At 42.3% G+C, this 24,041-nt stretch overlaps 1 protein-coding gene across 1 annotated transcript in view; it reads left to right on the plus strand.

The window, feature by feature from the left end:
• Positions 1-19,060, plus strand: part of LOC109909555 (cadherin-12-like) — a 194,997-nt gene extending 175,937 nt beyond the window's left edge. The window contains exons 10-12 of the mRNA XM_020508572.2: positions 6,094-6,211; positions 7,914-8,165; positions 17,674-19,060. Of these exons, the coding sequence (XP_020364161.1) occupies positions 6,094-6,211; positions 7,914-8,165; positions 17,674-18,215 (912 nt within the window). The 3' untranslated portion in view covers positions 18,216-19,060. The remainder of the gene's footprint in view (positions 1-6,093; positions 6,212-7,913; positions 8,166-17,673) is intronic.
• The last annotated feature ends 4,981 nt before the right edge of the window (positions 19,061-24,041 follow it).

Here is a 24,041-nt window from a genome sequence, read left to right on the forward strand (position 1 = left end):
GGGGCGGGGAGCTATTGTAGTAGGCTGAGTCAGTGTGGAGCTCACCTTGGGGGTTTTCTCATTTGGGCAAAATACCATCCTCCATCCTCTGTCTTCTCCTCCATGACCCAGAAACCAATATGTGGTTGAGTTGTCGAGAATTGTATCTGTTCATTAGTAGGCAAACAAAGGAGTGTCCTTCCTTCCTCGATAGCCATCTTTCATTTAGGATACTCACAAGTTTCTTAACGCAGAAAAGTTTTTAAATCTGCCACACCCCCTTTGAATCAACTTTTGTTTTGTACGAGGAGAAAAACATACACGTTTTAAAAACATGCACAACTCACTTTAAACATTTATTTTGGAATCCACCCCTCTAACAGTAATTTGCCTGATGATGTGTGAGTGGAGAAGGACCATCTCATTTCAAGCAAGTGCATTTCCATCCACGTTCACTCTCCTCGCCTACTCTCCTCGATTAACTTTGACCTTTTTCTAAAGGACACGAGAGAGGACAGAGGAGAGAGTTCACCGGAGGTGAGCAAATCTATTTGATGAAAGGTCCTTGACTGGCGGTTCTTTAATAAAGCTTATGTCAATTAACATGGACGCAGTGAGCAGTGTTGCAGTGAGATTATCTCAAGCAAATTTGCTGATACACAAAGCAACTCAAACAACATTGAAATTGCATGCAACATCCAATCCTGTCATACATCACATCATGGTTTCACAAATTATGTGTTTATTCAACTGTTTGGTTATTGTAACAGCATCAATATAGACACAATGTTAGCTGTATAATCTTGCTAGCGAGACCAAATGGAATTGTCAGCACTGTATATCAAGCTAGTTGTTAGTTCAGATTGGACAACCTCCGTTGAAATGTCACAGGGTGAGGTAGCAGCACTTTTCAATAAATATACAGACTGTGCAATGATGTCAAAAAGTTTGCATCCATTTTCAGTTAGGCATGTCCCTTAATATAATTATAACTAAATCAGAGTTTTGTGCAACCCACTTTTGTTCCTTGCTGGCTGAAGACCTTGCTAGCCAGATACTAGCTTACACCAGACACAGAAGAAAGCAGAAAACTAAGTATCTTTGCCTTACATAAATAGGGGAAACCAACATTATATTTGCTGACATGCTGAAGTCAAATTTTGGCACCAGTAGACTAGCTAGCTACATATACAGTTGAAGTCGGAAGTTTACATACACTTAGGTTGGAGTCATTAAAACGTATTTTTCAACCACTACACAAATTTCTTGTTAACAAGCCATAGTTTTGGCAAGTTGGTTAGGACATCTACTTTGTGCATGACACAAGTCATTTTTACAACAATTGTTTACAGACAGATTATTTCACTTATAATTCACTGTATCACAATTCCAGTGGGTTAGTCGTTTACATACACTAAGTTGACTGTGCCTTTAAACAGCTTGGAAGATTCCAGAAAATGATGTCATGGCTTTAGAAGCTTCTGATAGGCTAATTTACATAATTTGAGTCAAGTAAAGGTGTGCCTGTGGATGTATTTCAAGGCCGACCTTCAAACTCAGTGCCTCTTTGCTTGACATCATGGAAAAATCAAAAGAAATCAGCCAAAACATCAGAAAAAATTTGTAAACCTCCACAAATCGGGTTCATCCTTGGGAGCAATTCCCAAATGCCTGAAGGTACCACATTCATCTGTACATACAATAGTATGCAAGTATAAACACCATGGGACCATGCAGCCATCATACTGCTCAGGAAGGAGACGAGTCCTGTCTCCTAGAGATGAACGTACTTTGGTTCGAAAAGCGCAAATCAATCCCAGAACAACAGCAAAGGACTTTGTGAAGATGCTGGAGGAAACAGGTACAAAACTATCGATATCCAGAGCAAAACGGGTCCTATGTCGACAAAAACTGAAAAGCCGCTCAGTAAGGAAGAAGCCACTGCTCCAAAACCGCCATCAAAAAGCCAGACTACGGTTTTTCCTCTGGTCTGATGAAACAAAAATAGAACTGTTTGGCCATAATGACCATTGTAATGTTTGGAGGAAAGAGGGGGACGCTTGCAAGCCGAAGAACACCATACCAACCGTGAAGCATGGGGGTGCCAGCATCCTGTTGTGGGGGTACTTTGCTCCAGGAGGGACCGGTGCACTTCACAAAATAGATGTCATCATGAGGTGGAAAATTACGTGGATATTTTGAAGCAACATCTCAAGACATCAGTCAGGAAGTTAAAGCTTGGTCGCAAATGGGTTTTCCAAATGAACAATTAGCCAAAGCATACTTCCAAAGTTGTGGCAAAATGGCTTAAGGACCACAAAGTCAAGGTATTAGAGTGGCCATCACAAAGCCCTGACCTCAATAGAACATTTGTGGTCAGAATTGAAAAAGCATGTGCGAGCAAGGAGGCCTACAAACCTGACTCAGTTACATCAGGACGAATGGGCCAAAGTTCACCAAACTTATTGTGGGAAGGTTGTGGAAGGCTCCCAGAAACTTTTGACCCAAGTTAAACAATTTCAAGGAAAGGCTACCAATTAATTGAGTGTATGTAAACTTCTAAACCAACTGGGAATGTGATGAAAGAAATAAAAGCTGAAATAAATCACTCTTAACTTTTATTCTCAGATTTCACATTCTTAAAATAAAGTGGTGATCTTAACTGACCTAAAACAGGGAATTTTTAAATGTCAGGAATTGTGAACAACTGAGTTTAAATGTATTTGGCTAAGGTGTATGTAAACTTCCGGCTTCAACTGTATAAACCATGTCACTCTGTGATCACATCTTCTGCGATGTTGGTTACAAAGCTGTACATATTTAAATTAGGTAGAGAATAAGACTTCCATTGGTGTATTAAATGTAGACTTTTATGATGCCTTTAATAATCCCGCCTCCATTCTACCTCCTGAATCCAATTGTTTGACATGGGGGAGGGCACCAGTAACATTATGATGAAACGTTATCAATGTAGAAGCAACAATCATTTTGGTAGTCCTGCTTTGATCTGGTTTCATCCAAATCTGGTTTCATCATCACATTACCATACTAGTACTTTTCACAGCAAGATTCCATCAGGTTTTTACTCATAGCTGGTCGGCGATAAAGAATTGAAGGTCTTCTTTTGTAAGAGCCATCACAAGTCCCCCTTGATGGTTAGTTGCACTCACATTTCCTGCCAAAGTACAGACAAAGCACTTATAGTACAGTACAAGTTTTCTGAAGCAGATCACACTGTGCAGCTGCAACCTCCCCTGAACAGTCATCTATAACCAGGTATGTATTCAAGTGAGAAAAACAAGAGAGATACATTTCCAGGTGAAAGCAGGGAGGAAGGCTACGGGACAAACACGCTGTTTCAACATTCTCAGGGAAATAGATTAAGCAGAGAAAAAAACATTATCATAAACACACTTGAATGCTTTCTGAGATAAAGAGGGTAGAGTTTAGTGAGGCAGTGGGCAGCCTCCCAAACTGAAGCCCCATGCACGGAGAGGAGAGTTGCGATGTGAGGAGAGGTGGGAAGGAGAGTAGGTGAGGAGCTGAAGAGAGGAAGGGAGGCTAAACAACCTCCCATTGAGATCATAACCCTGTGCACTGATTGATTTTTAGAAACACTGTTAAAACCTCTCTGGGATAGGCGGGACGCAAATGTCTCACCTGGCCAAATGCCAGGCAAAATGCAGAGCGCCAAATAAAAAATAAATGCTATAAAATTCAGACTTTAATTAAATCACACATGTACGATACCAAATTAAAGTTACACTCGTTGTGAATCCAGCCAACATATCAGATTTCAAAAAGGCTTTTCAGCGACAGCATAAGAAGCTATTATCTGATGATTGCACAACAGTAAACAAAGAGACAATAGCATATTTCAACCCTGCAGGCACCACACAAAACGCAGATATAAAATATAAATCATGCCTTACCTTTGACGAGCTTTTTTTGTTGGCACTCCAATATGTCCCATAAACATCACAAATGGTCCTTTTGTTCGATTAATTCCGTCGATATATATATCCAAAATGTCCATTTATTTGGCGCGTTTGATCCAGAAAAAAACAGCTTCCAATTAGCACAACGTCACTTCAAAATATCTCAAAAGTTACCTGTAAACTTTGCCAAAACATTACAAACTAATAGATAAACTAATTTTGTAATAGAACTTTAGGTATTTTTAAACGTTAATAATCGATCAAATTGAAGACGGGTCTATCTGTTTTCAATACAGGAGGATCACAAACTAACACTACTTTTCAAGTCTTGCGCAACTCTCAAACAGTTCACATAACGTTACCCTGTTCCAAGATGGTCGTAGTTCTTCATTGAACAAAGAAATAACCTCAACCAAATTCCAAAGGCTGGTGACATCCAGTGGAAGCAGTAGGAACTGCAAACAAGTGCCTAAGAAATATTGTTTCTCAATGAGACCTCATTGAACAGACAGTGACCTCAATTGGTTTTTATTCTGAATGGTTAGTCCTCAGGGTTTTACCTGCTACATAAGTTCTGTTATACTCACAGACATGATTCAAACAGTTTTAGAAACGTCAGTGTGTTTTCTATCCAAATCTACTAATAATATGCATATCTTATATTCTTGGCATGAGTAGCAGGAAGTTTTAATTGGGCACGCTATTTATCCAAAAGTGAAAATGCTGCCCCCTATCCCAAAGAGGTTTTAACCTTTACGGCGAAAGCATACCATGCGATTATGTTAGCTCAGTGCCGAGTCACGAAAAAACATACAGCCATTTTCCAGCCAAAGAGAGGAGTCACAAAAAGCAGAAATAGAGATAAAATGAATCACTAACCTTTGATGATCTTCATCAGATGGCACTCATAGGACTTCAAGTTACACAATACATAAAGTTAATATTTATAATCAAAAATCTCAGTTTACATTGGCGCGGTATGTTCAGTAATGTTTTGCCTCCAAAACATCTGGTGATTTTGCAGAGGGCCACATTAATTTACAGAAATACTCATCATAAACGTTGATGAAAGATACAAGTGTTATACATAGGATTAAAGATAAACTTCTCCTTAATGCAACCGCTGTGTCAGATTTCAAAAAAGCTTTACGGCGAAAGCACACCATGCGATACCCGACATGTTCTGGAGTCAACAAAAGTCAAAAATAGCATTGTAAATATTCACTTACCTTTGATGATCATCATCGGAATGCACTCCCAGGAATCCCAGTTCCACAATAAATGTTTGTTTTGTTCGATAAAGTCCATCTTTACGTCCAAATACCTCCTTTTTATTCACACATTTAGTTCACTAATCCAAATGCACAAAGCACGGGCACTACATCCAGATAAAGTCAAAAAGTTCCATTGAAGTTCATAGAAACATATCAAATGATGAATATAATCATCATTAGGATGTTTTTATCATAAATCTTCAATAATATTCCAACCGGACAATTCCGTTGTCATTTGATAGGAAAGGGAATGGAGCTCGTGCTCAAGGCCGCGCGCGATAAACAACTCATAACTTTCAGCTGAGGCACTTACTGTGAGTGGTCTTCTTCTCTCCCCTTTCACAATAGAAGCCTGAAACAACTTTCTAAAGACTGTTGACATCTAGTGGAAGCCGTAGGGGGTGCAATCTGACCCCATTTACACTGAATATTGGATAGGCAATCACTTAACTACAAACCTCAGATTTCCCACTTTCTGGTTGGACTTTTCTCAGGTTTTCGCCTGCAGTATGAGTTCTGTTATACTCACAGACATCATTCAAACGGTTTGGAAACTTCAGAGTGTTTTCTATCCAAATCCACTAACAATATGCATATCCTAGCTTGTGGGCCTGAGTAGCAGGCAGTTTACTCTGGGCACGCTTTTCATCTGGATGTGAAAATACTGCCCCCTATCCCAAAAGTTAATTCATTTTCTCTGACAGATATTTCCCTGTTCAGTTCACCCATTTCTTGATGTAATTTTTTATGAGTCATGGACCTTATTAAAGGATAACTTAACAAAATGTCCCGACATCTTGAGTTTATTATGTCTAGACGATACTAAAATAACTAGCTCAACAGCCATGTCGTCCTTTGATGATTCTCTTTCAATTTAATGTTCAAATGTTTTTCTCTCTCAGGTAATTCAAATCTTCAGTGCAAAGGACCAGGATCTGCCACAAAGTGGTCATAAGTTCTCCTTCAAACCAACAGAGAGGGACGTCAACAACAAGAACTTCACTATCCTAGACTTTGGAAGTGAGTTACAGTATCTTGACCAGTTTTCTGACACTGTGCCAGTGAGGAAGAAAAAGTAGACCTCATAGTGAAGAAGCATGATGACAGCACCTAAAATATTTCTAGGTGATATAGTGAATCATTACACCTGCTACAAGGTCACATCAGTCTCCTTTAGGCATATGTCGTTATGAGCACCTGATAGATAGTGTCATCATATAACCCAAGAAAAGTACTGCATATTTGTATTAATTTTGTGCAGCAGCCATAGCCATCACCAATGGGAGTCAACTATCTAAAATATTCATAAAATGAGTACTGTTGTGTCAATTCTATATGATTTAGAATATGTTGTCATATATACTTAACAAAAATATAAATGCAACAATGTTAATGAGTTACAGTACATAGAAGGAAATCAGTCAATTGAAATACGTTCATTAGGCCCAAATCTATTGATTTCACATGATTGGGCAGGGGTGTAGCCATGAGTGGGCCTGTGAGGGCATAGGCCCACCCACTTAGGAGCCAGGCACAGCCAATCAGAATACGTTTTTACACACAAAAGGGCAGAACATATTACAGAACATTTCAGGGATATTTTATTTCAGCTTATGAAACATGGAATCTAGACTTTACATGTTGCGTTTATATTTTTGTTCAGTATAGTATGTTCTCAGAAATGTAGCATGTCTCTTTCCAATGGGCATACTGCAAAACACACCCTTTGAAGACGGGTGTGAGTATGACCCATTGCAGTATGAAGCTGTAGAACGGAATGCATTTCTCAACCTTGAAGAGAGACCCGGCTTGAAACCCTGATCCAGATTTACCTTTTAGACACAGAGCATCACAGCTTTCCGCCCTGCAGTCACTGTGCCAACAGACACAATCTCCAGATACAGGGATGAGATCTGATGCGCAGGGACAAGGCATTCAAAGCACCAAAGGCGAAGTCTAGCAAAGCAAGAGAAAATGGAAAAAACACATTCCGCATCCAAAATGGCACCCTATTCCCTTAATAGTGCACTATTCGAGTAGTGCACTATAAAAGGAAAGGGTGCCATTTGGAACAAACCCATAATCTGTGCATAACATGTAAGGTGTGTTGAGACACCTTGACCCTTCTGTCAGGAAAAAGTCCCCGGCGTTGTCAGAGGAACAAACCAATCTTGACAGGGGTCAGACAGTCTAGCCACACTGGTCAGGTCTGGGGATGGTCCAACCTGACACATCGCCCTGTTCGTGAGAAACCCTGTCCAGGTCTATTCCTCTGACCAACTTCACACCTGCTCCAGCACCACCCCAACACCACCTTACTTTCTTAGTACATGATTACATTACCTGTCCATAGCAGGCTACATGGTTCCTTTATTCTTAATCATTGTTTAACCTTGCATTTTCCTATAATTATGTCAGATGAATGAACACATAGAAACCACAAATGTTCCCCAGCACACTCTGTTGTAGTGGATAAGGGTGTAAGGCTGCCATGTTGTCCCGGAGGCAGTTTAGACATTTTCAGAGTTGACTTGCTGTCTGAGGTAACATCAGGTCACCCTTGTTCAAGACAAGGGACAGTAAGGAACCAACTCACAACATTTCAGATGTAATTTCCAACAGGAATACTCAGGTTCAGTAAAAGCATTATCATTGTCTCATTGTATAGGCTAGTGTATCCCGAATAGTCATTTGTAGTTAAATTTGTTTCGTTCTGTTCCAGATAACACAGCGGGGATAGTGACTCTGCGGAGCAACTTCCGACGGCGTTCCCAGGAAATCTACTTCCTTCCTGTGGTGATCCAGGACAGCGGCTACCCCGTCCAAAGCAGTACGGGCATCCTGACCATCCGTGTGTGTGGCTGCGAGTCGGATGGATCGCTCCTCACCTGCAGTGCAGAGGCCATCTTCCTCCCAGTGGGGCTGAGTACAGGGGCCCTGATAGCCATACTCCTCTGCATTGTCATTCTTCTGGGTGAGTAATTTATTATTCCTCATTCACCCCTCCTAGTCATTGAATGTGGGATGGAGTTTATCCTTTTAAGGCCAACCCTGGGCATCAACCAACATTCACAAAAACACTAACATACTCACAAAGCAGTGCCATAACCACTAGACTAACCACCACCATAGTCAGTATATTATCATTCTATTGGGTGAGTATTGAGTAATTTACCCTTGTGGTAGGTCCTACTCAGTTATGACCGTGGTATTTCTTATTGTATGGCTGAGTACTGGGGCTTTGATAGCCATCCTCCTGTGCATCGTCATTATACTGGGTGAGCCATTTACAGCTAGGGTACGTCCTCCTAATCAGTAATGACTGTGTAACAGTTCAGCGTGTGTCCTTGTACGGCGACACAGGACACAAACCCACATTAACTCTGTATAGTCTAAGTCCTGTCTAAGCAAGGGGAGGAGGGTTCAAAGCTAACATATTTAATTATTTTTATAAACCAATTAAGCAAATTTGAGCAGTCTTGATACAACATTTTGAACAGAAATTCAATGGTTCATTGAATCAGTCTAAAGCTTTGCACATACACTGCTGACATCTAGTGGCCAAAATCTAAATTGAGCCTAACCTGGAATAGAACATTATGAACATTCTTTTGCATTTCAAAGATGACGGGAAAAAAACATTATGTGTATGTTTTTTTCTTTGTATTATCTTTTACCAGATCTAATGTGTTATATTCTCCTACTTTGGGCACATCAGTCAGGCGGCAATGGAGAAAAATAGACTAGAAAAATAGACCCAAGACCCAAGATTTATTACGAAGTTTAAGATGGTATTACCAAGGATAATTTAGCTATTTTAATTTTAACACCCCTTTAAGGCATAACAAAAAATATATATAACAAAAAATATTTGATGAAACATTGAATTTAGCATTACTGCTATTAGCCAACAGAAACACAACTTCTTAAGGCTAGGGGGCACTATTTTCACATCCGGATGAAAAGTGTGCCCAAAGTAAACTGCCTGCTACTCAGGTCCAGAAGCTAGGATATGCATACAATTGGTAGATCTGGATAGAAAGCACTCTAAAGTTTCTAGAACTTTTAAAATGATGTCTGTGAGTATAACATAACTTATTTGGCAGGCAAAACCCCAAGGACAAACCATCCAGATTTTTTTTTTGAGGTCACTCTCTTTTCAAAGTGGATTTCTATATGTAGATCTAGATTTCTAAGGCACTTGCTTGCAGTTCCTATCACTTCCACTAGATTTCAACAGTCTTTAGAAATTGGTTGATGTTTTTCCTTTGAGAAATGAAGAAGTAGCCATTTCCTATCTGGGTGGATAGCCAAGTGTACTGTTGTGGTTGGGGCGCACGACCTAAAAGCTCGCTCCACATTGTTTTCGTCCGGTATTGAACACAGTTTATTCCATCTTAAATTGTATTGATTATTTACGTTTAAAAATACCTAAAGTTGGATTAGGAAAGTTGTTTGAAATGTTTGGATCAAGTTTACAGGTAACTTATTAGATACTTTGTAGTCATGTTGCGCGAGTTGGAACCGGTGTATTTTCTGAATCAAACACGCCAAATAAATTGACATTTTGGAGAGATAACGATGGGAATTTATCAAACTAAGGACCATTTGTGATGTTTGATGGACATATGGGTGTGCCAACAGAAGAAGATCTTCAAAGGTAAGGCATTACTTATATCGTTATTTCTGACTTTTGTGTCACGCCTGGCGGGTTGAAATTTGATTTTCATGTGTTTGTTTGATGGGGTGCTGTCCTCAGGTAATAGCATGGTTTGCTTTCACCGTAAAGCCTTTTTGAAATCTGACACTGTGGCTGGATTAACAAGAAGTTCATCTTTAAACCGATGTATAACACTTGTCTGTTTTATGAATTAATATTATGAGTATTTCTGTTTTTGAATTTGGTGCACTGCTATTTCACTGGGTGTTGTCAAATCAATCCTGTTAACAGGATTGGCGTGCGAAGGGATCACTAATAAAATGAGATTCACTACATGGAACAACAGATAGTCCCCCCCCCAAAAAATGTGTTTTGCAGTGTCTGTCCTATATCTGAGAGATATAAGAAAGATCAGGAAACTATTTTTATTTTATGTATTTATCCCCTTATTTTAGGCACATCTCCAAATATACTTCCATACATCTTTTTAACTGGTACCTGGACCTTCAGACGAGTCTTGTGCAGCTTGTGGGTGTCCTAGAGCAAAGAGTAGCAGCTTTCAATGGAGTTCTCTTAGTTTGTAAGCCAAACCATTCGGAAGCTACAGACGTTTTCGTGAGAAGACTGATTTTCAGGATGTCTCGTGGTCACAGAGGCCCACAGTTGACAGTGCATGTTAGTGCAAAAACAAATGCCATGAGATCGAAGGAATTGTCCGTAGCGCTCCGAGACAGGATTGTGTCGAGGCACAGATCGGGGGATGGGTACCAAAACATTTCTGCAACATTGAAGGTCCCCAAGAACACAGTGGCCTCCATCATTCTTAAATGGAAGAGGTTTGGAACCACCAAGACTCTTCCAAGAGCCTGGCCAAACTGAGAAATCGGTGCAGAAGGGCCTTGGTCAGGGAGGTGACCAAGAAATCAATGGTCACTCTTGACAGAGCACCAGTGTTCCTCCGTGGAGATGAGAGAACCTTCCAGAAGGACTACCATCTCTGCAGCACTCCACCAATCAGGCCTTTATGGTAGAGTGGCCAGACAGAAGCCAGTCCTCAGTAAAAGGCACATGACAGCCAGCTTGGAGTTTGCCAAAAGGTACCTTAAGGACTCTCAGACCATGAGAAACAAGATGATTCTCTGTTTTGATGAAACCCAGATTGAACTCTTTGGCCTGAATGCCAAGCGTCACGTCTGCAGGAAACCTGGCACCATCCCAACGGCGAAGAAGGGTGGTGGCAGCACGATGCTATGGGGATGTTTTTCAGTGGAAGGGACTGGGAGACGAGTCAGGATTGAGGAAAATATGAGTGGAGCAAAGTACAGAGAGATCCTTGATGAAAACTTGCTCCAGAGTGCTCAGGACCTCAGACTGGGATCAAGGTTCACCTTCAAACAGGACAACGACCCTAAGCACACAGCCAAGACAATGCCGGAGTTGCTTCGGGACAAGTCTCTGAATGTCCTTATGTGGCCAAGCCAGAGCCAAGACTAGAATCCAAGCGAACATCTCTGGAGAGACCTGAAAATAGTTGTGCAGCGACTCTCCCCATTCAACCTGACAGAGCTTGAGAGGATCTACAGAGAAGAATGAGATTAACTCCCCAAATACAGGTGTGCGAAGCTTGTAGTGTCATACCCAAGAAGACTCTTGGATGTCATCACGGTCAAAGGTGCTCCAACAAAGTACTGAGTAAAGGGTGCAATAAATCCAAGTAACAGATTGGATTAGTTTCGAAAAATGTATGTTGTTTAAATTTTGGAAGCAAGATTAATTAATCAATTAATGTACAAACAGTTAAAACAATCAACCTCCAATAGAGTATGATGGGAAATATAATCATGATGGTCATGGTTTTGGTTTGACACTGGTTATTAACACCAACACTGGGCTGCTTTTACACCAATGAGTGTTAATTTGAGATTTACATAGAGATAATCTAACACCTGAATCAACGCTAGAAATGTTACGCTGAAAAATATACACTTGTTAAAAAACATTAGCCAATTTGGTGTAGTAGCGAGAAAGTCAGAGAGGGGATGTAAATATCACTTTGTGATATTGTGTGATGGTCGGCTATTAAAACTGGTTCATTTTTTATAGTGTACAGCAGGTCAAGTATGACCATGACCCATACAGAATAATCAAAAGAATTTCATCTTTAGCCATAAAATTATTATTTTTCTCCCTCCACCCAGACTCCACTACAGAGCATAAGATCAGGAAAGACTAAAGGGATCAATTTGCAAACCAATGATGAATGACCTAATTGGTTATGGTTAGATGCTAAGGTTAAGGGCATGGTTAAGGTTAAGGTCAGGGTAATGGTTAGAGTTATGGGTTGGCATGCCAGTCACGTCCATTTAGTCACACCTATAATTAACTGAATGTGATTAAGTATCATTTCACTAAATGTCGGAGGCTCACATGTGAAAGTATCTGCAAATGGCTTGTGGATGGCTTCCTTCAAGGCCACCCAGTCTTACTGAACATCGGTGGTATTGCAATCAGGGTTGCATTCAGGGAGGTTTTGTTCAGATGGACAGGACAGAGTCATTTAGCTCGTCTGCTTGTTGTTTGTAGATGTTGTATTTCTGTGTAGGGGTTATGGGTTGCTTTCTTTGCTAGGGGGCCAGTCTGATGGCCATCACAGATTTGATTAGGCGGTGGTCAGTCCAGCAGACTTCAGTACCTCTGATGGCATGGGTGATGTTTACATCTCTGAGGTCTTGTGATCTTACAATGATGTAATCTATAAAATGCTATTATTTTGAGCGAAGGTGCTGTCATCTTTCTTTGCATTTGTTGCTTTCCTTATGCCATGCTTACTTTGCTTTGCTTTGCTTTGGTCTGCTCTGCCTTGCATTGCTCTGCCTTGTGTTGCTCGGCTCTGCATGCTACTTCAGGGAGTGATGCTCCTGGCCCAAGCTCAGCTAGCTCACGCTGACAGCACCCGGGTTACAGGATTAGGTGTATATTGAATTGCAATCAAATAGGCTGTAATTACAAATAGTACATTAATTATTTGATCTACAGACTAAGGTGTAGGAGGAGACATAGGACCACCCGGGACATGGATATCAAGACAACGATCCAAATGTCATATAATTTCATATCGTTGCTTACAATTATGCTATGTGTAACCTGCTTTAACTCTGTTTCCTTGTGGTTAGAGTATCCACTCTGAGGTTGGAAGGTTGCTAGTTTGACCTCTGGCCAAATTATACCAAAGACTGTAAAAACTGTACCTGATGCTTCTCTGCTTGGCACTCAGCAATAAGGAGATATACTAGTTTCCTGTCCAGGTGGTGTACTTGTACATCAAGCTGCCTCACGCTACAGAAAAAAATAGATAAGCTCCTCCTCCTATAAGCCGTTCCAGCTCGCTCATGCAAGGCTACTTACTTTACTAAGGGCTCGATTCAATCAGATCCTCTTCAGCCAATTTCCACATAGCAGTCGTTTAAACAGTGTCAGGGGTGGAACTGCGTTAGAGCTGTCACAAGTGGCTCCCGGCATTATACCTAAAGCAGACATTGCCATTGGCTCCATGGAGCTGCATTTACAGAAATACCATGCAGCCTTGTTTACAAGTTCTAACACTGGAATGAGAGATGTAATTTATACTTCCATTAGGATGATATAAATCCTCATTATGTTCTTTCATGATTTTCAATTTCAGCGTAATTATTTCTATATAGCCTACACTTTCTCGCTCTGAACTTCTACAGGAGTGGGGTGGGTGTGGCTTCGTGTCAATGATTGCAGGAGCAGCTGCTCACCAATTTGAGGGCTCCATCTCCGACACAGCCAAAACATCTGCTACGCTGGAGTCTGCTATCGCCAGTAAACGCTTGATATGATTGAAACTAGGCCTTAATCTACTTAATTGCTTGTACATAACTTGAAAAGGTCTGAAGTACACAAGTCTTTTCCATCAACCTATAACTCGATCACACAGGACACTCAGAGGCAATCCAACCTTGAACTGACTCAAAATGCTGAATATCACTGTTCCAGGCAACATTATAAAGTACTAGATGTATCACTCTTCTCATTGTTAAAGTGTACGTTTATGTATCAGCTTCATATCAACCAAGTGTGTTATGATGCATGCATACGTAATTCAAGATGGTTTTGATCACGCAGACATGGAAATGTTCCAGGCATCCTCAGAGAATGACAAGGATTTATACGTTGACTCGGTAAGTGAGTTTATAAGGAAGTGCATTGGAGATGTTGTATACCCTGTGACTCTGAAAAAATACCATAACCAGAAACCGTTGATAGATGGCGGCATTCACGCAAAATGAAAGCGCAAACCACTGCATTTAACCATGGAAAGATGACTGGGAATATGGTCAGATATAAATAGTGTAGTTATTCCCCCCACAAGGCAATCAAACAAGTGAAATGTCGGTATAGGGACAAAGTAGAGTCTCAATTCAACGGCACAGACACGAGACGTATGTGGCAGGGTCTACAGGCAATTACGGACTAAAAATAGAAAACCAGCCACGTCACAGACACCAATGTCTTTTTTCCAGACAAACTAAACGCCTTCTTTGACCCCTTTGAGGATAATACAGTGCCACCGATGCGGCCCGCTACCACGGACTGAGGGCCCCCTTTTCCGTCTCCGTGGCTGACGTGAGTAAGACATTTAAACGTGTTAAACCTCGCAAGGCTGCTGGCCCAGACTGCATCCCTAGCAGCGTCCTCAGAGAATGTGCAGACCAGCTGGCTGGTGTGTTTACGGACATATTCAATCGTTCCCTATTCCAGTCTGCTGTCCCCACATGCTTCAAGATGGCTACCACTGTTCCTGTACCCAAGAAGGAAAGATAATTGAAATAAATGACTATCGGCCCCATAGCATTCACTTCTGTCATCATGAAGTGCTTTGAGAGACTAGTCAATGATCATATCATCTCCTCCTTACCTGCCAGCCTAGACCCACTTCAATTTGCATACCACCCCAACATGTCCACAGACGACACAATCGCCATCACACTGCACACTGCCCTATCCCATCTGGAGAGGAATACCTATGTAACAATGCTGTTCTATTGACTACAGCTCAGCATTCAACACCGTAGTACTCTCCAAGATCATCATTAATCTCGAGGTCCTGGGTCTCAACCCCGCCCTGTGCAATTGGATCCTGGACTTTCTGATGGGCCGCACTCAGGTGGTGAAGGTAGGCAACAACATCTCCACTTCGCTGATCCTCAACACTGGGGCCCTACAAGGGTGCATGCTCAGCCCCTTCCTGTTCACCCATGACTACGCGGCCATGCACGCCTCCAACTGAATCATTACCAACAACAATGAGACAGCCTACAGGGTTAGAGGGCACTCAGAGTGTGGTGTCAGGAAAACAAGCTCTCACTCAACATCAACAAAAACAAAGGAGATGATCGTGGACTTCAGGAAACAGCAGAGGGAGCACCCCCCTATTCACATCAACGGAAAGTAGTGGAGAAGGTGTAAAGTTTTAAGTTCCTCGCCGTACACATCACTGATGAACTGAAATGGTCCACCCACACAGACAGTGTGGTGAAGAAGGCACAACAACGCCTCTTCAACCTCAGGAGGCTGAAGAAATGTGGCTTGTTACCTAAAACCCTGATAAACTTTTACAGATGCACAATCGAGACCATCTTGTCAGGCTCTATTACCGCCTGGTACGGCAACTGCACCGCCCACAACCGCAAGGCTCTCCAGAGGGTGGTGCGGTCTGTGAAACGCATCACCGGGGGCAAACTACCTGCCCTCTGGGATACCTACAGCACCCGATGTCACAGGAAGGCCAAAAAGATCATCATGGACAATAACCACCCGAGCCACTGCCTGTTCACCCAGCTACCATCCAGAAGGCGAGGTCAGTACAGGTGCATCAAAGTTGGGACCGAGCGACTGTTAAACAGCCATCACTAACACAGAGAGGCTGATGCCTAAATAAAGACTCAAATCATTGGCCACTTTAATATATGGATCACTTGTCACTTTAAATATTGCCACTTTAATAATGATTACATATCTTACATTACTCATCTCATATGTATATACTGTATCTTACACCATCTATTGCATATTGCCTATGCTGCTCGGTCATCGCCCATCCATATATTTATATGTACATATTCTTATTCCATCCCTTTAGATTTGTGTGTATTAGGTAGTTGTTGTGGAATTTTTATATTACTTGTTAGTGCACTGTCGGAACTAGAAGCACAAGCAATACGCTACACTCGCATTGACATCTGCTATCCATGTGTATGTGACCAATAAAGGTTTATTTGATTTGAATTAATAATGTCGATATAATCTTGAGATTCAGAAAGTATAATTAGCTATTTGCCGCTAGTGCTAGTAGCCACATCATTTAATACTATGCCCTTGCATCTAAGATGTGCATGTACCCAGGATAATTCTGTATTAATGTGTTACTTGGACCACACCATGACGTCAAGTCTCCACGATCTCAACTTTTTAGAAATTACACGTCCACAAAGATAATGGGGTTTAGAGATTGTTCAACGAGTGTTCTTTCATGAATTAGTCTAGCCAACTTCAAGGAGTAATTTTTCATGTTGAGAGTGAGTCTTTGTTAGTATGAACATGGCCTTCTTCATCCACTTTGCTCTCTGTGAATGTAGAGTTAGTGTTGAAAGGGTTGACCACTTGGTGAGAGAACTGTTATCAGAGCTCAGAGTCAACATGCCCTGAGGCTATGGCTGGCATCGATGCTATTCCATCAAGTCACGCTGTCCCAGAGTGAATCACAACTTACAGGGATAACTCTCTTTTTGAAAGCCAGTTAGTTTTTGTGGTGGATATGTCAAGCTGACACAGTTGTTCCTTCCTGCGTGTAAATGATGGGGGAATCAAGCTGTCTGTCAAACTGTCTGGCATGAGGGCCTGTCTGGCATTAGCATTACCTCCCCAGACCATTATAATTAGACCACACCCAGCTACCCCCCAAGAAAGAACTGTCCAAATAATAATGACCATGCATGTCAAACCTTGACCACTGGGGGGAGCTGACGCACTGTTTGACTAATATCGTAGAAGAGAAGGCAAAGGAGAAGGAAAAGAAGGGCAGTCAAGATTACAGCTCTCATGCTTTCTATTGTTTTTGTCAATTTTCAACCAATTTGTTTCTTCATTATAATTGAATACTTTCTATACATGTGTTGAACTGTGCATTTCTTTCCCTTGTGAATTGTCCAACTGAAGACCCATATAGGAAATGTACTGTATTTACCACAGCGAGGAGGAAAAAACAGTGGAATAATCTTTCATCCCCCTTACTTTACAAAATGAGTGTGGGAGATGTGTGTTCGATATTGGCAGCTCCAGTTAGAGGGAAATTGGAAGGATCTGTGGAGGTACATTCTTAAGAATACCACCCCCATGCCAGTGCTTGACTACAATGCAATGTCAGAAGACTATGTCATGTTTTCTGTCATGTCAGTACTCAGTACATAACGTCTGTTGCTAAGGAACAATATGTGTGGGAGATTTGGTAACTTCTTCATTGGCAAGTCACATCAATGCATACCAAGGAAATGTTGACCTTCTCAAGCCACCAAAAAAACTATAAACAATGGATCATTACATTTCCCCAATGCAAGTTGCACTTTATATTATCTCATACTTTTCATCAACCACTAATGTGTCATCTATCATCTTTGATCTCTCTCCAATGCTGTATTAGCAACATCATATAGCACCATTTAGGCTTCCAATACCATTAAGAGTGATTCATAGTTTCATAAACCACTAATGTGTTATTCTCTCTGTGATCTCTCTCCAGTGATCGTGGTCATCTACGTAGGTCTGAGACGACAGAAAAAGAAGGAGACTCTGATGACATCCAAGGAGGACATCCGTGACAATGTAATCCACTACGACGATGAGGGAGGGGGCGAAGAGGACACCCACGCTTTCGACATGGGCACCCTCCGCAACCCCAAAGTCATTAAGGAGAACCTTCTGAAAGAGAACCGGGACCTTCTCCGACGGGATGTCAAACCCGACCCCAAAACCGGCAAAAAACAAACTCCTGTTTCCCAAGACAGTGAAGATATCCGTGACTTCATCAATCAGCGACTGAAGGAAAACGATGTGGACAACTCGGCCCCACCCTATGACTCTCTAGCTACCTATGCCTATGAGGGAGAGGGCTCTGTAGCAGAGTCGCTCAGCTCCATCGAGTCTCTGGTAGTAGATGTCGATGAGGACTATGATTACCTCAACAAATGGGGTCCTCGATTTAAGACTCTGGCGGGAATATTCGGAGAGCAGTCACATACTCAAGCAGACACAACAACAACAACAACAGAAAACAGACATTGATGATGTTATTCACTTAGTAGACTCCAAAAGTGGACATGAAATGGCATTCTTAACAAAATGTTTTTGTGTTTTTTTTCTATTTAGGGGTTTTATTTTTTGCAAATCGATTTGTTGAATTTTTTTCTTTCTATCTATCGTCAATCGCAATATGTTTAAAAGGAGGATAGATAGCGAGATGAAAAAGACAGCCTTTCAATTACATTTATATTGAATATTGTTTTTTGTCTTATTTATTCTTCTTTGTCTTCACTTCTAGGGGGAATAAAGACAGAAAACACAGAAAATGCAAGCATTTTCTTCTTTGACATCCTTAAAAGTGCCTCAAAATAATTGTTTTCAGATTTTTTTATTCACTGCACATACTGTATATCTCTCTCTCTCTCTCTCTCTCTCTCGCTCTCTCTCTCTCTCTCTCTCAAAGACACTGGCATAAAACTGGTCATGCAAGCATAGGCTGACTGGCAGACAGAGGCATGTCGTTTTGAGACTACTCTCAGTTGGACAAGTTGAGACAATTATGTGGCCCAAGTTTGGCCAAAGATATTCTGAATGTTATTTATTATTATAATTTATTTATTGTCTGGGTGTTTTTGTTTTTGTTGGTTTCCTTTGTTAATGTATTTATCTATTTATGTCTTAACCATATACATATTTTTGATTTTTGAAGACACTTGAGGATTTTCTAATTATTCCATGACCCACACGAAAATGGACATTTCAGTCAGGTGAGTCAGGTGTATAGACTTGTACTTGTTGTTAAAATTAATTTAGGGCTAACCAAGATAATGCAGTTCAGCCAATGTAATAAATACTGTTTTCATAAATAAACACCACTGATAAAAAACAACCATGTTTAATTTATTTATGTTTTGTTCTATTTTATTTTAATGTTGGGAAAGAACACTCAATCTGGTTTGGCTATGTGTGAAAAATGTAATAATATTTTTATCCAGAAAACAGGATACCAGTTTTGATTGAATAAGGACCCTATAGCCTCAATCTACTGAAATGCTGCCCATGGCCAATGTGAGCTGATTTAATGTCTATGACTTCTGGTGACAATATTGTCAAAGGGGAGCGGTATGGATGAGATGGAAACAGGCAGCATCTAAACAGCTTTATACCCCGAGGCCAGAGACTGAAGTGGTAACTGTGTGGTCTTTGTTTATTTAAGTGATAATGCCCAAGAAGCTGGTGTTTTGTAGGATGGCTTGGATGTTGTTAGGCCCAAGACGAAGTCCTCCAAACATCGGCTTCGAGGGCATAATCAAATTTATACAACGGGTTACCAACATATTTAAATAATGATTGACATATTTTAATTAAAAAATATATATTTTGATGAATTTATGCATACCATTTCATCCTTCTACAAGCTATAGTCCCGACACAAATCTAGGATTGCTGCCCTAGCCAGCTGGTTGTTTGTTCTATCAGTTCGGTTGGCAGAGACACGACCCAGTCTTTCAGTCTTTTTGTTATTTTTCTATGGGCGCGACCGGCTGGCAAAGTTCTTATCCCTTGTTTGCTAGCTAGCCAACTACAGCTAACTTATAGTCATGTCAAACCATGAAGCTAGAATAACAACAGTAGCTGCACTTGTAGTTGTTTAAGCAGTTTTCTAGTGACGTTTATTTGGATACATCCATAAAAATAAGGTAATCAGGCGCGATTTTGCCTAGCATAGTAAATGTGCTCTCTCGTCAGAGGAGCTAGCCAACAGCACTGCTAACACAATTACTTCAAACTGAAGCTGTAAAGACTGCAAACTAGCTGCACTTCGTTTTGTTTTACCTTTTTTCAATTGACATTTCTTTCTAAACAGTATATCTATAGAAATGATGTCAGGTGATTCATTATTTCGACTGGCTGAGAAACGCTGCCTGCCTGTCTTTCTCGTCCCGGCATGTTCATTACTATGAGACAGCTGGAGATTGAATTTGAAGATTGAAACAATGTTGCAAATTTTGGAGAGACAGACAGCAAGGTTTATCCAAATCTCTGCAGCTGAAAATTAAATGTTAGTCTAAAAGAAATGTGAGATCATGTCTAGATGTAGCTCAAGTTTATAAATTGCCTGGCTGGGCTGATGAGACAGTGGTTTGAAAAGTCAGATGGAACAGTGCATTTAACATCATATATTCAGCCAGTGGTAATTTGTGGAATAGATATTGGATGAAAATGAGGTTATAACCAATCAGAAATCACGATTTGAACCACCTATAGTATAATGAACCATAGTCACCCCCTTCACGCCTTATCAAGTTTGAATCGTGGGCTTTTGCAATTACGAATGTATTGTTTAATCTCTGTGGCTGTTGTTATGGACCAGCACATCCCCCTGCTGTAGCGTGGCCTTTCTGAAAATCACAACACTGCCATGTCAGCAAAGTCACCCTGTTACTGACAGTGGACAGACGCAGACAAACCAAATACAGACATCAGCACTAAGGGATGTTCCCCCTCCTGCATAAATATGAGAGAGAGAAAGTCAGCTGACAGATACTGAATAGCTCAGGGATTTTAAACACACAGTACTCAAAGCCAAAGAGAAACTGAAGCAAATACTGGCGATTATGATATTTTTTGGAATAATTCTACCATTCCTCTGTGGTCTACTACCTCCAAGGTCCATGTTCAGTGATAGGGGTTTACACATAATACCAGTATACACTCCCTGGTAGACGCATACACTCCCTTCCTAATGAGGAATAAGTACATGCAGTTTTTTTTACCTACTATCGTTTTAAGACAGGTAAATTGTCAATTCTGGAGTAATTCAATAAGAGAGAGCACGTGTGATTTCATAAATATGAGTTGTCATTGACTATGAAAATTTAAATTGTATGAGGCACCATACACATTTCCATATGTGCATTCGGAAAGTATTCAGACCACTTGACTTTTTTCATAATTTGTTACGTTACAGCCTTATTCTTATCCTTTTTTTTCTCCATCATCAATCAACACAAAATACCCCACAAAGCGAAAACTGGTTCAGGTCTCTCCAGACATGTTCGATTGGGTTCAAGTCCGGGCTTTGGCTGGGCCATTTAAGGACATTCAGAGACTTGTCCCAAAGCCACTCCGGTTTTCTTGGCTGTGTGCTTAGGGTAGTTGTCCTGTTGGAAGGTGAACCTTCAACACAGTCTGAGGTTCTGAGTGCTCTGGTTTTCATCAAGGATCTCTCTGTACTTTGCTCCGTTCATCTTTCCCTTGATCCTAACTAGTCTTCCAGTGCCTGCTGCTGAAAACATCCCCACATTATGATGCTGCCACCACCATGCTTCACTTTAGGGATGGTGCCAGGTTTAGTCCATATGTGATGCTTGGCATTCAGGCCAAAGAGTTCAATCTTGGCTTCGTAAGACCAGAGAATCTTGTTACTCACGGTTTGAGAGTTCTAAAGTTGCCTTTAGGCAAACTCCAAGCGGGCTGTCATGCCTTTTACTGAGGAGTGGCTTCCCGTCTTGCCACTACCATAAAGGCCTGATTGGTGAAGTGCTGCAGAGATGGATGCCCTTCTTGAAGGAACTCTGGAGCTCTGTCAGAGTGACCAATCTCAAGTCTCATAGCAAAGTGTCTGAATAGTTCTCTAAATAAGGTATTTGTGTTTTTTATTTTTAATACATTTGCAAACATTTCTAAAAACCTGTTTTTGCTTTGTTATTATGGGATACTGTAACGGCTTTCATCGGAAGAAGAGGAATCATCGGACCAAAATGCTTCAGGGTACGTGTTCATCTTTAATAATTGCACTGACACTGAATAAACAAAACAACAAAAAGGAAAACCGAAACAGTCCTGCAAGGTGAATAACACTAAACAGAAATGAACTACCCACAACCTAAGGTGGCAAAACAGGCTACCTAAGTATGATTCCCAATCAGAGACAACAAAAGACAGCTGTCCCTGTTTGAGAACCATACCCGGCCGAAACATAGAAATACAAAAACCTACACATACAAACATAGAATGCCCACCCAAATCACACCCAGACCAAACAAAGATAGAAACCTACAAAGTAATCTACGGTCAGGGCGTGACAGTACCCCCCCTCCCCCAAAGGTGCGGACTCTGACCGCAATACCTGAAACTATAGGGAAGGGTCTGGTTGGGCATTACTCCGTGGTGGCAGCTCTGGTGAGGGACGTGGTCCCCGCTCAACCTTTGGCTCGGCCCACTTAGGTGATGCCTCTAGAGCGGGGACCCTCACCGCCGACCCCAGACTGAAGGGCGCTTCTGGACTGAGCGGCGCCTCTGGACTGAGGGCCTGCGACTCTGGTGCCTATGGTCTGAGGGGCTGCGCCTCTGGACTGAGGGGCTGCGACTCTGCCGCCTCTGGACTGAGGGGCTGCAACTCTGGACTGAGAGGGCTGCGACTCTGGTGCCTCTGGACTGAGGGGCTGCGACTCTGGCGCATCTGGACTGAGGGACTGCGACTCTGGCAACTCCGGACAGGAGGGTGACTCTGGCAGCTCCGGACAGGCGGGAGACTCCGGCAGCTCCGGACATGCGGGAGACTCTGGCAGCTCTGGACAGGCAGGAGACTCTGGCAGCTCCGGACAGGCGGGAGGCTGGCAGCTCCGGACAGGCGGGAGGCTGGCAGCTCCGGACAGGCGGGAGAGTCTGGCAGCTCCGGACAGGTGGGAGAGTCTGGCAGCTCCGGACAGGCTGGCAACTCTGGTAGCTCCGGACATGCGGGAGGCTCTGGCAGCGCTGGACATGAAGGAGAACCTTGAGGGAGGAGACGGAGAGACAGCCTGGTGCGTGGGGCTGCCACAGGGCCCAACAGGCTCGGGAGACCTACAGGAGGCCTGGTGTGTGGAGGAGGCACCGGATGAACCGGGCTGTGGGGGAGAACTGGAGCTCTGGTGCGCAGCCTTGGCACCACTCCTCCAGGCTGGATGACCACTTTAGCCCGGCCCCTCCAGAGTGCTGGCACAGGTCGAACCAGGCTGTGGAGGAACACTGGAGATCTGGTTTATACCAATCGCACCTCTCCCTTAGGCTCAATGCACGTCGGAGCGCAGGCATAGGGTGAACTGAACCCTCCCAACGCCCCGGAGACACAGTACGCAGAGCCGGCGCAGGATACCCTGAACCGAAAAAGCGCACTGGAGACCAAACGCGCTGAGCTGGCACAATCCGCCCTGGCTGGATGCCCACTCTCGCATGGCACTTGCGGGGGGCTGGCCTATAGCACTACAGGCTATGAGCGCGCACTGGAGACACAGTGCGCTTCATCGCATAACACTGTGCCTGACCGGTACCACGCTGCCTCCTGTAAGAACGGTGTCTGTTGCGCTGACTTACCTCATATCGCCGCCGCTCAGCTTTAGATGCCTCCAGTTCTTCTTTGAGGCGGCGATAATCCCCAGCCTGTGCCCAGGGTCCCTTGCCGTCCAATATCTCCTCCCATGTCCATGAGTCCAACACTTTCTGCTCCCTGTTACCCCGCTGCTTGGCCCGTTTGTGGTGGGTTGTTCTGTAACGGCTTTCATCGGAAGAAGAGGAATCATCGGACCAAAATGCAGCAGGGTACGTGTTCATCTTTAATAATTTCACTGAACACTGAATAAACAAAACAACAAAAAGGAAAACCGAAACAGTCCTGCAAGGTGAATAACACTAAACATAAATTAACTACCCACAACCTAAGGTGGCAAAACAGGCTACCTAAGTATGATTCCCAATCAGAGACAACGAAAGACAGTTGTCGCTGATTGAGAACCATACCCGGCCGAAACATAGAAATACAAAAACCTACACATACAAACATAGAATGCCCACCCAAATCACACCCTGGCCAAACAAAAATGTAAA

This window comes from Oncorhynchus kisutch, linkage group LG18 (genome assembly GCF_002021735.2).
Source record: "Oncorhynchus kisutch isolate 150728-3 linkage group LG18, Okis_V2, whole genome shotgun sequence".
Lineage (NCBI taxonomy): Eukaryota > Metazoa > Chordata > Actinopteri > Salmoniformes > Salmonidae > Oncorhynchus > Oncorhynchus kisutch.